The sequence below is a fragment of the Nipponia nippon genome, unplaced genomic scaffold, assembly GCF_047370975.1.
Source record: "Nipponia nippon isolate SJK-2023a ecotype South Korea unplaced genomic scaffold, ASM4737097v1 scaffold_38, whole genome shotgun sequence".
Taxonomy (NCBI): domain Eukaryota; kingdom Metazoa; phylum Chordata; class Aves; order Pelecaniformes; family Threskiornithidae; genus Nipponia; species Nipponia nippon.
This window is the reverse complement of record NW_028262356.1, coordinates 2,311,952-2,326,343: the sequence shown is the minus strand read 5'-3', so window position 1 is coordinate 2,326,343 and position 14,392 is coordinate 2,311,952. Positions and strand designations below refer to the sequence as shown.

Below are 14,392 nucleotides of genomic sequence, written 5' to 3'. Positions count from 1 at the left end.
GGGAGGGTCCAGGACCCCCCCTAAGGGCCTGATCCTGCCTCGGGGGGGGACCCAGACCCCCTCAGGGGCCCGATCCTGCCCCAGGGAGGGTCCAGGACCCCCCTAAGGGCCTGATCCTGCCCCGGGGGGGGACCCAGACCCCCATAAGGGCCTGATCCTGCCCCGGGGGGGGACCCAGACCCCCTCAGGGGCCCGATCCTGCCCTGGGGGGGTGCCTATGACCCCCGTAAGGGCCCGATCCTGCCCCAGGGAGGGTCCAGGACCCCCCCTAAGGGCCTGATCCTGCCCCGGGGGGGGACCCAGACCCCCTCAGGGGCCCGATCCTGTAAGGGCACACCCCCAAACCCCCCCCCCCCCCCCCACCACCACCCCCACCCCCTTTTAATGGCCGGATCCTGCGCGCTCAGGCCCTGAGCAGCACCAACCTCCCCGTCTGCCCCAAATCGACGCCGTACGCCACCAAATTGAGGGCGGTGAGCAGCGCCACCAGCACCCGGCGATCCCAGGGGCAGGCGGCGTCGCAGCCGGCCGGCCGGCGCGCTTGCCCCCCCATCTCTTCCCGAAATCCGTAAAGGGGCCAAAGGACGACGGCGGCCGCGTACGCCAGCACCCCCGTGGCGGCGTAAATCCCCAACGCCCTCCTGGTGCTGGCGGGATCCTGAGCCCAACCGCACCAACCCCAACCCCATAAACAACCCCCGATCACCAATATCCCGACGGCGAAAGAAACGCAATAAATCCCTAAACACCAACGCCAAGCCTCCGGCCCGGCTCCGGCGCCGTGTTCCGCCGCCAAACCGAGGAGGAGGAGGGCGAGGAAGGTTTCGGTGACTTTCAATAATCCCGAAGACGTGGCTAAGTAAGGAGCGGTTTGACCGGGTTTGGCTCGATCCCGGATCACCTCGGCGGCGTAAGCCAAAGCGGCCAAGCAGGAGCCGGCGGCGGCGGTGGCGCGGAGAGCGCGGGGTCGTTGCGCCGTCCCTCCCTCGTCCCTCAAGTGGCCCATGGCCCAAATGACGGCGGCGGCGAGGCAAGCCATGGCGGCGGCGGCGGCGTGGATGAGCGGGAGGTCGCGGCGGGCGGGGAGGCGGCCGAAGGCTTCGGCGGCGAGGAGGAGGAGGGTGATGCTGAAGGCCAGGGCCCAAGCGGCCACGCAACCGTCGCCTTCGCCCGCTCGCCAGGGGCCGGCGGCCGCCGCCGTGCTGAAGGCCAGGCAGCAGCTGAGGGCCTGGGCCCAGCGCAGCGGGGAGGGGAGGCGGCACGGGGGGGCATCGGGGGCTGCGGGGAGAGAGGGGGGTCAGGGGGGTGGGGGGGGTTGGGGGGGTTGGGGGGCAGGGGGGTGGGGCATTGGGGGGCTGCGGGGAGAGAGGGGGTCAGGGGGGGGGGGGGGGGGGGGGGGGGGGGGATTGGGGGGCAGGGGGATGGGGCATCAGGGGGCTGCGGGGAGAGAGGGGGGTCAGGGGGTGGGGGGGTGGGGGGGTTGGGGGGGCAGGGGGGGGATGGGGCATCAGGGGGCTGCGGGGAGAGAGGGGGTCAGGGGGGTGGGGGGGGTTGGGGGTGTTGGGGGGTCAGGGGGTGGGGCATTGGGGGGCTGCGGGGAGAGAGGGGGTCAGGGGGTGGGGGGGGGTGGGGGGGTTGGGGGGCAGGGGGGGGGATGGGTCATCAGGGGGCTGCGGGGAGAGAGGGGGTCAGAGGGGGTGGGGGGGTTGGGGGGGTTGGGGGGCAGGGGGATGGGGCATTGGGGGGCTGCGGGGAGAGAGGGGGTCGGGGGTCAGGGGGGCTGGGGGGTGGGGGGGTTGGGGGGGATGGGGCATCAGGGGGCTGCGGGGAGAGAGGGGGTCAGGGGGGTCAGGGGGGTGGGGGGGGTTGGGGGGCAGGGGGGATGGGGCATCGGGGGGCTGCGGGGAGAGAGGGGGTCAGGGGGGTGGGGGGTGGGGGGGATTGGGGGGGCATGGGGGGGATGGGGCATCAGGGGGCTGTGGGGAGAGAGGGGGTCAGGGGGGTTGGGGGGGTGGGGGGATGGGGCATCGGGGGGCTGCGGGGAGAGAGGGGGTCAGAGGGGGTCAGGGGGGTGGGGGGGGTTGGGGGGGCGGGGGGGTGGGGCATCGGGGGGCTGTGGGGAGAGAGGGGGTCAGAGGGGGTCAGGGGGGTGGGGGGGGTTGGGGGGGCGGGGGGGGGTGTGGGGCATTGGGGGGCTGCGGGGAGAGAGGGGGTCAGGGGGGTTGGGGGGTGGGGGGATGGGGCATCGGGGGGTCTGGGGGGATGGGGCATCGGGGGGCTGTGGGGAGAGAGGGGGTCAGGGGGTGGGGGGGATGGGGGGTGGGGAGGGTTTGGGGGGATGGGGGGATGGGGGATCGGGGGGCTGGGGCATTGGGGGGCTGCAGGGGGGGCTGGGGGTGTGAGGGCGGGGATGGGTGTGCGAGGGCGGGGTGGGGGTGCGAGGGCGGGGCGGGCGTGCAAAGGGGCGTGGCACGCGGGGAACACGCGTGTGCAAGGCGTGTGACGGGGGCACCCAGGGGTCGGGAGGGGGGGTCTCAGGGGTCTGGGGGGCACCCAGGGGGTCTCAGGGGGCACCCAGGGGTCCGGGGGGCACCCAGGGGTTGGGGGGTCCCAGGGGTTTGGGGGGGGCACCCAGGGGTCGGAAGGGGGGTCTCAGGGTTCTGGGGGCACCCAGGGGTCCGGGGGGTCCCAGGGGTTTTGGGGGGCACCCAGGGATCTGGGGGGCACTCAGGGGTCTCGGGGGGGGTCCCAGGGGTTGGTGGGGGCACTCCGGGGTCCCGGGGGCACCCAGGGGTCCAAGGGGCCACCCAGGGGTTGGGTGGGGTCCCATGGGTTGGGGGGGCACTCAGGGGTCTGGGGGGGTCCCAGGTTTCTGGGGGGCACCCAGGGGTTTGGGGGGAGGGGGTCCCATGGGTTGGGGGGGGCACTCAGGGGTCTCAGGGGGCACCCAGGGGGTCGGGGGGTCCCAGGGGTCCGGGGAGGGTCCCAGGGGTTTGGGGGGGTCCCCTGGGTTGGGGGGGCACTCGGGGGTCTGGGGGGCACCCAGGGGTGCGGGGGGGGTGGGGGCGGTCAGGGCTATGCCCATATAAGGCCCTGGAGAATCTCCTTCCCCACCCCATCCCCCTCCAGGATGGGAGGGGGGGGTCGCCCCGCCCCCACCCGGGCGCTGGCTGCATCCTGTGGGGGGGAGGGGGGGACCCAGGGGTCCAGAAAGGGGGGGGGGGCACCCCGGGTCCCCCGGACCCCCCACATCGGCCCCCCACCCCGACCCCAGTGGCTCGGGTGGGTTCCGGTACTCACACGAGTGGATTCGGGTCTTTCCGGAAGGGTTCGGGTCTCTCCGAAGTTTGGGTTCCTCCGGGTTCGGGTCCCTTCGGGTGGGGTTCGGGTCCCTTCGGGTGGGTTCGGGTCTCTTCGGGTTCGGGTCTCTTCGGGTTCGGGTCCCTTCCGGTTCGGGTCCCTTCGGGTGGGGTTCGGGTCTCTTCGGGTTCGGGTCTCTTCGGGTTCGGGTCCCTTCGGGTTCGGGTCCCTTCGGGTGGGGTTCGGGTCCCTCCCGGTTCGGGTGGTTCCGGACGGGTTCGGGTGTCTCCGGACGGGCTGGTCCCGACTCGGGTCTCTTCGGGCGGTGTCTGCCGAGGCGGGGTCGGGATAGGGGAGTGGGCGTGGCCGGGGGGGTGGGTGGGCGTGACGTGAAGTGGTCCTGGGGGTGACGTCAGGGGATTCCCGGGAGCGGGGTGGGGGGGACGGGGGACCCCTGGGGTGGGGCCGTGGGGGGACACGGGGGGACACGGGTGGGACACGGGGGGACACGGGGGGGACATTGGGGGACAGGAGGGGGGACGGGGGGCATCGGGGGGACGGGGGGGGGACGCGGGGGGACACGGGTGACATCGAGGGGACATTGGGGGACACGTGGGGGCACAGGGGGACACGGGTGGGACATGGGGAGACACAGGAGGGGACACGGGTGACATCGAGGGACACGGGGGGGGAGAGGGGGGGACAGGGGTGGCGTCGGGGGGGGGAGGGGGGGGCACGGGGGGGCCATGGGGGGGACACGGGGGGGCCCACGCGTGCCCCCAGGCCGCGGCGGTGCCAAAGGGCAGCGCCCCCCTCCCCTCCCCCCGCTCATTTTGGGCCGTTTCGGGCTGTTTTGGGAAGTTTTGGCCGTTGCCAGGGGCAACGCGACCGCGACCGCCCCAAATATTTGGTTTCCGTGGCAACGGGGGGGGAACGGACACGGGGGGGGGGGGGGGCAGGGTCCGGATGCCTGGGCCCCTCCCCCCCCCGTGGGTGCCCCCCCCGAAGCCGGGGCCCCCCCCCACGCGTGGGTGGGGGTGGGGGGGGTCTCAAGGCTCCGTGGGGTCCCAGGGCCCCCCCAGCTCCAACCAGGGGAGGTGGGGGGTGGGGGGGGGCCCTCGCGGCTCAGCACCTGCGGGGGGGGGGAAGGGGGTGAGGGGGGGGACCCAGGCATCCAGGCCCCCCCCCCGTGGACTGGGGACCCCCACCCATGGACCCAGGCATCCAAGACCCCCACCCATGGACCCAGGACCCCCACCCATGGACTGGGGACCCCCCACCCATGCCCCCAGGCATCCAGCACCCCCACCCATGGACCCGGGACCCCCACCCATGGGCCCAGGCACCCAAGACCCCCACCCATGGACTGGGGACCCCCCACCCATGGACCCGGGACCCCCACCCGTGGACTGGGGACCCCCACCCATGTGCCCAGGACCCCCCACCCATGGACCCAGGCATCCAAGACCCCCACCCATGGACCCGGGACCCCCACCCATGGACTGGGGACCCCCACCCATGGACCCAGGTATCCAAGACCCCCACCCATGGGCCCAGGACCCCCCCCCCTGCACCTAGGTGCCCCCCCCCCCCGGTCCCGGGCCTCCGGGCCCCCCCACCTCTCGCACCACCCGCTCCCGCAGCTCGCCGCGGGTCAGGGGTCTCTCCTCCTCCTGCCCCTCCCCCTCCCTGGGGGCACAGGGGGGGTGGGGTGGGTGGGGGGCACCCATGGGGGGGGTGGGGGTGGGGGCGGGGGTGACCCCGGTGTCCGGGGGGCCTCACCTGGGGCTGGGGGGGCGCGGGGGGAGGGGCGCCCCCGGGGCGGAGCCGCCGCGGCCTCGGCTGGGCCCTGGGGGGGGGGGCGGGGGGGCAGGGGGGACCCCCAGACCCAGGGGGCTCCCAGTTCCCCCAATTGCCCCCCCAGTGTCCCCCCCAAACCCTCCAGTTCCCCCAGTTCCCCCCAGTTCTCCCAATTGCCCCCAGGGACCCCCAGTTCCCCCAGTTGCCCCAATTGCCCCCCCAGTGTCCCCCCCAAACCCTCCAGTTCCCCCAGTTCCCTCCCAGTTCCCCCTCCAGGGCCCCCAATTCCCCCCCCCCCCCAGTTGCCCCCCAGGGCCCCAGTTGCCCCCCAAGCCCTCAATTGCCCCCCCCGACCCCCCCAGTTTCCTCCCAGGGCCCCCAATTGCCCCCCAATTCCCTCCCAGTTCCCCCCATTCCCTCCCAGTTCCCCCCAGTTCCCCCAATTCCCCCCCAGTTCCCCCCCAGGGCCCCCAATTGCCCCCCCGACCCCCCAGTCCCCTCCCAGTTCCCCTCCAGGGCCCCCAATTGCCCCCTAGTTCCCTCCCAATTGCCCCCCCCGGCCCCCCCAGTTCCCTCCCAGTTCCCCTCCAGGGCCCCCAATTGTCCCCCAGTTCCCTCCCAGTTCCCCCAATTACCTCTCAGAGCCCCCCAGTTCCCCCCCAGGCCCCCAATTGTCCCCCAGTTCCCTCCCAGTTCCCCCCCCCCCCGTTCCCCCAATTACCCCTCAGAGCCCCCCAGTTCCCCCCCAGGCCCCCAATTCCCCCTCCCCAGAACCTCCCAGTTCCCCCAGTTGCCCCCAGTCGCCCTCACCTGGGCGGGGGGGTCCCCGCTCAGCAGCAGCAGCCGGGTGACCCCCTCCTCCAGGCGCTGCAGCTGCGCCCGCAGTGGGTCGGGGTCGGGGTCGGGGTCAAGGTCGGGGTCAAGGTCAGGGTCAAGGTCAAGGTCAAGGTCAAGGTCAAGGGCAGGGGCAGCATCTTGCCCGTGGGCCAGCTGGGCCAGCAGCGCCGCCACGCCTGCGGGCCGGGCACTGGGTCCCCCCTGTGCCTGCGTCCCCCCAAAACTGGGGTCCCCCCAAACCCGGGGTACCCCCCCCAAGCACCAGGGACCCCCCCAAACCCCCGGGGTCCCCCCCAAACCTGGGGTCCCCCCCAAACCCCTGGGTCCCCCTGAACCCCGGGGTCCCCCCCAAACCCCTGGGTCCCCCCCAGACCCCGGGGTCCCCTCCAAGCACCAGGGACCCCCCCAAACCTGGGTCCCCCCAAAAACTGGGGTCCCCCCAAACCCCTGGCTCCCCCCAAACCCCCGGGGTCCCCCCCAAACCCCTGGGTCCCCCCCAAAGCGTGGGGACCCCCCAAACCTGGACCCCCCCAAACCCATGGGTCCCCCCAAACCTGGGGTCCCCCCCAAGCCCTTGGGGACCCCCAAATGCTGAGGACCCCCCAAACCCCCTGGCCCCCCCCAAACCCGGCTCCCCCCAAACCTGGGTCCCCCCAAACCTGGGTCCCCCCCAACCCCTGGGTCTCCCCAAACCCCGGGGCCCCCCCCAAACCTGGGTCCCCCCCAACCCCTGGGTCCCCCCCCAAACCTGGGGCCCCCCCAAACTCGGGGCCCCCCCGCACCGTCCCCCAGCAGCCCCAGGAGGCGCCTCCCGCGCTGGGCCCGATCCTGCAGCTCCCGCGTCTCCCGGGCGGCCGCCGCCTGCGCCCCCTCCAGCGCCTCCACGTCGGGGGCCCCCGGGGGCCCCCCCAAATCCCCCGGCGCCTCCGCTGCCCCCACCGCTGCCCGCAGCTGGGGACGGGGGGGGTCAGGGGGGGTCGGGGGGGGGGAGGGTTGGGGTCCCCTGGGGATATTGGGGGGCTGTGGGGGGGGATTGGGGTCCCCTGGGGGGGGATTGGGGGGCTCAGGGGCGTGGGTTGGGGTCCCCTGGGGGGATTTGGGGGAGCTCTCGGGGCTATTGGGGGGCTCTGGGAGGGGATTGGGGGGCTGTGGGGGTATTGGGGGGCTATTGGGGGGGTCAGGGGGGCTCGGGGGGGGGGGTTGGGGTCCCCTGGGGGGGATTGGGGGGCTCAGGGAGGGGCTCGGGGTCCCCTGGGGCTATTGGGGGCTCAGGGGCGTGGGTTGGGGTCCCCTGGGGGGATTTGGGGGGCTCTCGGGGCTATTGGGGGGCTCTGGGGGGGATTGGGGGGCTGTGGGGGTATTGGGGGGCTATTGGGGGGGTCAGGGGGCTCGGGGGGGGGGGTTGGGGTCCCCTGGGGGGATTGGGGGGCTCGGGGAGGGGCTCGGGGTCCCCTGGGGCTATTGGGGGGCTCAGGGGCGTGGGTTGGGGTCCCCTGGGGGGATTTGGGGGAGCTCTCGGGGCTATTGGGGGGCTCTGGGAGGGGATTGGGGGGCTGTGGGGGGTATTGGGGGGCTCAGGGAGGGGCTCGGGGTCCCCTGGGGCTATTGGGGGGCTCAGGGGCGTGGGTTGGGGTCCCCTGGGGGGATTTGGGGGGCTCTCGGGGCTATTGGGGGGCTCTGGGGGGATTGGGGGGCTGTGGGGGGTATTGGGGGCTATTGGGGGGTCAGGGGGGCTCGGGGGGGGTTGGGGTCCCCTGGGGGGATTGGGGGCTCAGGGAGGGGCTCGGGGTCCCCTGGGGCTATTGGGGGGCTCAGGGGCGTGGGTTGGGGTCCCCTGGGGGGATTTGGGGGGCTCTCGGGGCTATTGGGGGGCTGTGGGGGGTATTGGGGGGCTATTGGGGGGTCAGGGGGCTCGGGGGGCATTGGGGTCCCCTGGGGATATTGGGGGGCTGGGGGGGATTGGGGGGCTCAGGGGGGTTATTGGGGGGCTCGGGGGGATATTGGGGGGCTGGGGGGTATTGGGGGGCTATTGGGGGGCTCTGGGGGGGATTGGGGGGGGGATATTGGGGTCCCCTGAGGGGGTTGGGGGGTCCCCTGGGGATATTGGGGGTGCCCTGGGGGGTACTGGGGGGCTGTGGGGGCGATTGGGGGCTGTGGGGGGTGGGTTGGGGTCCCCTGGAGGGGACTGGGGGGCTATTGGGGGGCCCTGGGGGGTATCAGGGGTCCCTGGGGGTATTGGGGGGCCCTTGAGAGGGTATTAAGGGTCCTGGGGGGTACTGGGGGGGGTCCCAGGGGGGGATTGGGGAACTGTGGGGGGGATATTGGGGTCCCTGGGGGTTTTGGGGGTCCCTGGGGGTTTTGGGGGGCCCCCACCTGCTCCAGGCGCTGGTGCAGCCGCTGCAGCTGCCGGTGCTGCTCCGTCACCAGCAGGAAGTGGGAGAAGGTCTGGGCCTCGCCTGCACCCCGAAACGGGCTGGGACCCCCCCTTGGGACCCCCCCGCACCCCAAAACCCACCCTGGGACCCCCCCTGCACCCCGAAACGGGCTGGGACCCCCCCTTGGGACCCCCCGCACCCCAAAACCCACCCTGGGACCCCCCTTGGGACCCCCCCACCCCAAAACCCACCCTGGGACCCCCCCTTGGGACCCCCCCACACCCCAAAACCCACCCTGGGACCCCCCACTACCCTGACACCCACCCTGAGCCCCCCCCAGCAACCCCAACCCCCCTGGGACCCCCCTGCACCCCGAAACGGGCTGGGACCCCACCTTGGGACCCCCCCGCACCCCGAAACCCACCCTGGGACCCCCCTGCACCCCGAAACCCCCCGGGACCCCCCCTTGGGACCCTCCCGCACCCCAAAACCCACCCTGGGACCCCCAGTACCCTGACACCCACCCTGAGCCCCCCCCCAGCACCCCCAACCCCTCCCGGAACCCCCAAACCCCCCCGGGACCCCTCAGCACCCTGGGACCCCCCCCCCAGCACCCCCAGCACCCCCTCACCCTCCGTCCAGGCCTCCTCCTCCTCGGGGGGCTCCCCTCCCCCTTCGGGGGGGTCTCTGGGGGCTTCTGGGGGGGCCCAGGCGTCCCGGCGGGTCCGTGCTGGGGGGGGGGCACCCATCAACCAGGTCCGGGGGGGGGGACACACAGCCAGGGGTCCAGGGACCCCCCACCCACCCCAGGGGGGGACCCAGGCACATGGGGAGACCCCCACCCACCCCAGGGGGGCACCCATGCACCCAGGGACCCCCACCCACCCCAGGGGGGACCCAGGGGGGCACCCAGGACCCCCCCCCCCCCCCCCCGGAGGGCACCCAGGGGGGCCCCCAGGCCCCCCCCCCTCCCCCAAGAGGGGACCCAGGGGCCGGGGGGGCCCCCAGGACCCCCCCCCCCGAGGGTACCCAGGGGGGCACCCAGGGCCCCCCACCCACCCCAAGAGGGGACCCAGGGGCCTGGGGGCACCCAGGACCCCCCCCACTCCCCGAGGGCACCCAGGGGGGCACCCAGGACCGCCCCCCCCAGGAGGGCACCCAGGGGGGCACCCAGGGCCCCCCACCCACCCCAGGAGGGCACCCAGGGGGGCACCCAGGACCCCCCCACCCCCCCCAAGAGGGCACCCAGGGGGGCACCCAGGGCCCCCACCCCCCCAAGAGGGCACCCAGGGCCCCCCACCCACCCCAGGAGGGCACCCAGGGGGGCACCCAGGGCCCCCCACCCCCCCCAAGAGGGGACCCAGGGGCCTGGGGGGCACCCAGGGCCCCCACCCCCACCCCCCGAGGGCACCCAGGGGGGCACCCAGGACCCCCCCCAGGAGGGCACCCAGGGGGGCACCCAGGACCCCCCCCCCAGGAGGGCACCCAGGGCCCCCCACCCACCCCAGGAGGGCACCCAGGGTGGCACCCAGGGCCCCCCACCCCCCCAAGAGGGCACCCAGGGCCCCCCACCCCCCCAAGAGGGGACCCAGGGGCCTGGGGGCACCCAGGACCCCCACCCCCACCCCCCGAGGGCACCCAGGGGGCACCCAGGACCCCCACCCCCCCCCAGGAGGGCACCCAGGGGGGCACCCAGGACCCCCCCCCCCCCCCAGGGGGGCACCCCGGTACCCGGGGGGGGCCGCGCTCGCTCCTTGGCGGCCATGAAGAGGCGCAGGCGCCGGTGCTGCGCCCGCAGTCGCCCTCGCTCCCGGGCTTCGGCCTCCTCCTGCGCCGCCGCCGCCGCCGCCAGCGCCCGCCGCTGCGCCCCTCGCGCCCGCGCCAGCGCCCTGCGGGGGACGGGGCGTCGGGGGGCACCCGGGAAGCTGGGGGACCCCCACCCACCACAAACTGGGGGGGGGCGGGGGTTTGGGGGGGGCCCAGGGGTTTGGGGGACCCCCGCCCACCATAAACTGGGGGACCCAGGGGTCTGGGGGTACCCAGATTTTGGGGGGACCCAGGTTTTGGGGGGGGACCCAGGCATGTGGGGGACCCCCACCCACCATAAACTGGGGGACCCGGGGGTGGGGGGGGGGCCCCAGGGGTCGGGGGGACCCAGGTCTGGGGGGGCCCCAGGCATTTGGGGGACCCCCACCCATCACAAACTGGGGGACCTGGGGGTCGGGGGGACCCAGGGGTCTGGGGGACCCAGGTCTGGGGGGACCCAGGCATTTGGGGGACCCCCACCCATCACAAACTGGGGGACCCGGGGGTTGGGGGGGTCCCCGGGGGTCTCAGGGGGGTTCAGGGGGTCCCGGGGGGGTTCGGGGGGTCCCTGGGGGGGGTCGGGGGGTTTCGGGGGTCCCCGGGGGTTCGGGGGGTCCCTGCCTGTTGCTCTGGGCGGCGGCCGCCTGCTCCAGGAGGGCCTGGATCTCCCGCTGGGTCTCCTCCAGCTCCTGCAGCCAATCAGAGAGCTCCGTCACAGCCGGGTCATCGCGGGATCCCCCTCCCGGCCAATCACATCCCTCCGTCCCGGCTCCCGTCGCCAGGGGATTTCCCTCCCAGCCAATCAGAGCTCTCCGTCCCACCCGTGTCAGCCCAGGATCCCCCTCCCAGCCAATCGGATCGTACCACCATGAGATCCCCTTCCCAGCCAATCAGATTGCATGGCCACAGGATTCCCCCTCCCAACCAATCAGATCGCATTGCCATGAGATCTCCTTCCCAGCCAATCAGATCCTTCTGTCCCCCCCCCCATGTCAGCCCAGGATCCCTTTGCCAGCCAATCAGATCGTATCGCCACGGGATCCCCCTCCCAGCCAATCGGCTCCCTCCATCCCACCCGTGTCGCTGCGGGATCTCCCTCCCAGCCAATCAGATCACACGGCAATGAGATCCCTGTCCCAACCAATCAGATCCTTCTGCCCCACCCACGTCACCACGGGATCCCCCTCCCAACCAATCAGACGGCATTGCCGTGAGATCCCCTTCCCAGCCAATCGCCTCCCTCCGTCCCGTCTGCGTCACCACAGGATCTCCCTCCCAGCCAATCAGATTCCTCCGTCCCACTTGTGTCACCCCAGCACCCTCCCCCCCCCCCCCCCAGGGCACCCAGGGATCTGGGGGGATCCCAGGGGTCTGGGGGGGCACTGAGGGATCGGGGGGGGGGCACCCAGGGGGTCCAAGGGGGTCCCAGGGGTTTGGGGGGGGGTCCCAGGGATCTGGGGGGATCCCAGGGATCTGAGGGGGGACCCAGGAGTCCAAGGGGGCACCCATGGGTCCGGGGGGGGGTCCCAGGGGTCTGGGGGGATCCCAGGGGTCTGGGGGGGCACCCAGGGATCTGGGGGGACACAGGAGTCCAAGGGGGCACCCATGGGTCCGGGGGGGGGGGTCCCAGGGGTCTGGGGGGAACCCAGGGGGCCGGGGGGGCACCCAGGGGTCTGGGGGCACCCATGGGTCTGGGGGGCACCCAGGGATCTGGGGGGGCACCCAGAGGTCCAAGGGGATCCCAGGAGTCTGGGGGGGGACCCAGGGGGCCGGGGGGGGCACCCAGGGGTCTGGGGGCACCCATGGGTCTTGGGGGATCCCAGGGTTTTGGGGGGGGGGCACCCAGAAGTCTGGGGCAGGACCCAGGAGTCCAAGGGGGCACCCAGGGGTCTGGGGGGGGCACCCATTGGTCCAGAGGGGTCCCAGGGGTCCGGGGGCACCCATGGGTGCTGCTGACCTGGGCCCGGTGCCGCAGTTGCTGCCGCAGCCGCCGCCGCTCCCCCCGCAGCCCCTCCAGCTCCAGCCGCAGGCGGGCGACGCCCCCCAGGCGCCCCCCCAGCGCCGCCCCCGCCTGCGCCCACCGTCACCGCCCGCACCCGGCACCCGGACCCCCGCCCGGGCGCCAGGAGCTGGGACCCCCACCAGGGACCCGGGACCCCCACCAGGGAGCCAGGGACCCCCACCGATGGACCTGGGACCCCCACCAGGGACCCGGGACCCCCACCCATTGACCCGGGACCCCCATCCAGGGATGCAGGGACCCCCACCCAGGGACTGGGACCCCCACCCAGGGACCCAGGGGTCTGGGACCCCCACCCATGGACCCGGGACCCCCACCCATGGACCTGGGACCCCCACCCAGGGACCCAGAGGCCTGGGACCCCCACCCAGGGACCCAGGACCCCCACCCATGGACCAGGGACCCCCACCCATGGACCTGGGACCCCCACCCAGGGACCCAGAGGTCTGGGACCCCCACCCAGGGACCCAGGACCCCCACCCATGGCCCCGGCACCCCCCCCCATTGACCAGGGCCCCCCACCCAGGGACCCAGGACCCCCACCCAGGCACCGGGACCCCCACCCAGGGACCCCTCTGTCGGGGGCTCACCCGCTGCAGTTGATCCTCCAGCACCTGCACCCTGCGCTGGGCCGCGTCCCCCATCTGCCGGGGGGAGCCGGGTGTCTGGGACCCCCACCCATGGACCTGGGACCCCCACCCAGGCACCGGGACCCCCACCCAGGGACCTGGGACCCCACCCATGGACCTGGGACCCCACCCATGGACCTGGGACCCCCACCCAGGCACCGGGACCCCCACCCAGGGACCAGGGACCCCCCCACCCAGGGACCCCAGTGTCCAGGACCCCCACCCATGGATGCAGGACCCCCACCCATGCACCCAGGCATCCGGGACCCCCTACCACAGGGCTGCCCCATGGGGACCCCCCAGGCCCCCCCAGCCCCACGGGGACCCCCCAGGGCCCCCCAGCCCCACAGGGACCCCCAGCCCCATGGGGACCCCCCAGGCCCCCCCAGCCCCACGGGGACCCCCAGCCCCATGGGGACCCCCAGGCCCCCCCCACCCCCACAGGGCCCCCCCAGCCCCATGGGGACCCCCAGGGACCCCCCAGCCTCATGGGGCCCCCCAGCCCCACAGGGACCCCCAGGGACCCCCCAGCCCCATGGGGACCCCCAGGGCCCCCCAGCCCCACGGGGACCCCCCAGCCCCATGGGGACCCCCCAGGCCCCCCCAGCCCCACGGGGACCCCCCAGCCCCACGGGGACCCCCAGGGACCCCCCAGCCTCATGGGGCCCCCCAGGGCCCCCCAGCCTCACGGGGACCCCCAGGGACCCCCCAGGGCCCCCCAGCCCCACGGGGACCCCCCAGGGACCCCCCAGCCTCACGGGGACCCCCCAGGGACCCCCAGGGACCCCCCAGCCCCACGGGGACCCCCGGCCCCCCCCCCCCCCGGTACCTCCACTGCCGCCGCCGCCGCCGGAGCCGGAGCCGTTTGTTGGTAGCAACCGGTGTCAGGCGGGGGGGGGGGGGGGGGGGGCGCGCACCCCACCCCCACCCCCAAGGGCCCCCCAGCCCCCCAAGGGCCCCCCAAAGCCCCCCACCCCCTCCCCCTGCCCCCCAACCCTCCAAGTGCCCCCTAAGTGCCCCCCATGGCTCCCAGCCCCCCAAGTGTCCCCCAACCCCCCCAAGGGCCCCCCAAAGCCCCCCAGGTGCCCCCCAAGTGCCCCCCCATGGCTCCCAGGCCCCCCAAGAGCCCCCCCAGGCCCCCAAGGGCCCCCCAAAGCCCCCCAAGTGCCCCCCAGCCCCCCAAGTGCCCCCCAAGTGCCCCCCCAGGCCCCCAAGGGCCCCCCAAAGCCCCCCAAGTGCCCCCCCATGGCTCCCAGGCCCCCAAGTGCCCCCCGCCCCCCCATTCCCCCCCCGAGAGGGTCCAGGGCGGTGATCACGTGACTGCCCCCCCCGTTGCCATGGCGCCGCCGCCTGGGCGGGGCTGCGCATGCGCGGGGCGGGCCGCGGTCACGTGATGGGTGGGCACCGCCCGGGAGGGGGCTTCCCCCCCCCTCGTCACGTGACACCCCCCCCCCCCCTCCGGCGGCTGCCATGGCGACGGGGCGGCCACGCCCTGCGCAGGTGACCCCAGGCAGCGGCCAATCAGAGGCTGGGCGGAGCCCTTGGCCTTGCAGCCAATCAGAGGTGAGGCGTGGCCCTGTGTGGATCCCCGCTGGGTTTGAGCCAATCAGAGAACGGGCGGTGGA

The 14,392-nt window shown here is 74.8% G+C and overlaps 1 protein-coding gene across 1 annotated transcript; it reads right to left on the bottom strand.

The window, feature by feature from the left end:
• Positions 1-354: 354 nt before the first annotated feature.
• Positions 355-13,652, bottom strand: LOC104021480 (uncharacterized). Its single transcript, XM_087773172.1, has 11 exons — positions 13,597-13,652; positions 12,729-12,782; positions 12,076-12,189; positions 10,740-10,807; positions 10,044-10,201; positions 8,944-9,042; positions 8,311-8,393; positions 6,720-6,888; positions 5,911-6,113; positions 3,301-3,629; positions 355-1,202 (listed from the first exon to the last, which is right to left on the bottom strand). The coding sequence occupies exons 2-11, from the start codon at positions 12,780-12,782 to the stop codon at positions 404-406; spliced, it is 2,076 nt and encodes a 691-aa protein (XP_087629298.1). The 5' UTR covers positions 13,597-13,652; the 3' UTR covers positions 355-403.
• Between the last annotated feature and the right edge of the window lie 740 nt (positions 13,653-14,392).

Bases quoted from the DNA above. Each gene is read 5' to 3' on its own strand.
- LOC104021480 (XM_087773172.1), bottom strand. From the start codon at position 12,782: ATGGGGGACGCGGCCCAGCGCAGGGTGCAGGTGCTGGAGGATCAACTG. The intron at 12,190-12,728 runs GTGAGCCCCCGA...CGGTGGGCGCAG, and splicing joins TGGAGGATCAACTGCAGCGG to GCGGGGGCGGCGCTGGGGGG. The intron at 10,808-12,075 runs GTCAGCAGCACC...GATTGGCTGCAG, and splicing joins AACTGCGGCACCGGGCCCAG to GAGCTGGAGGAGACCCAGCG.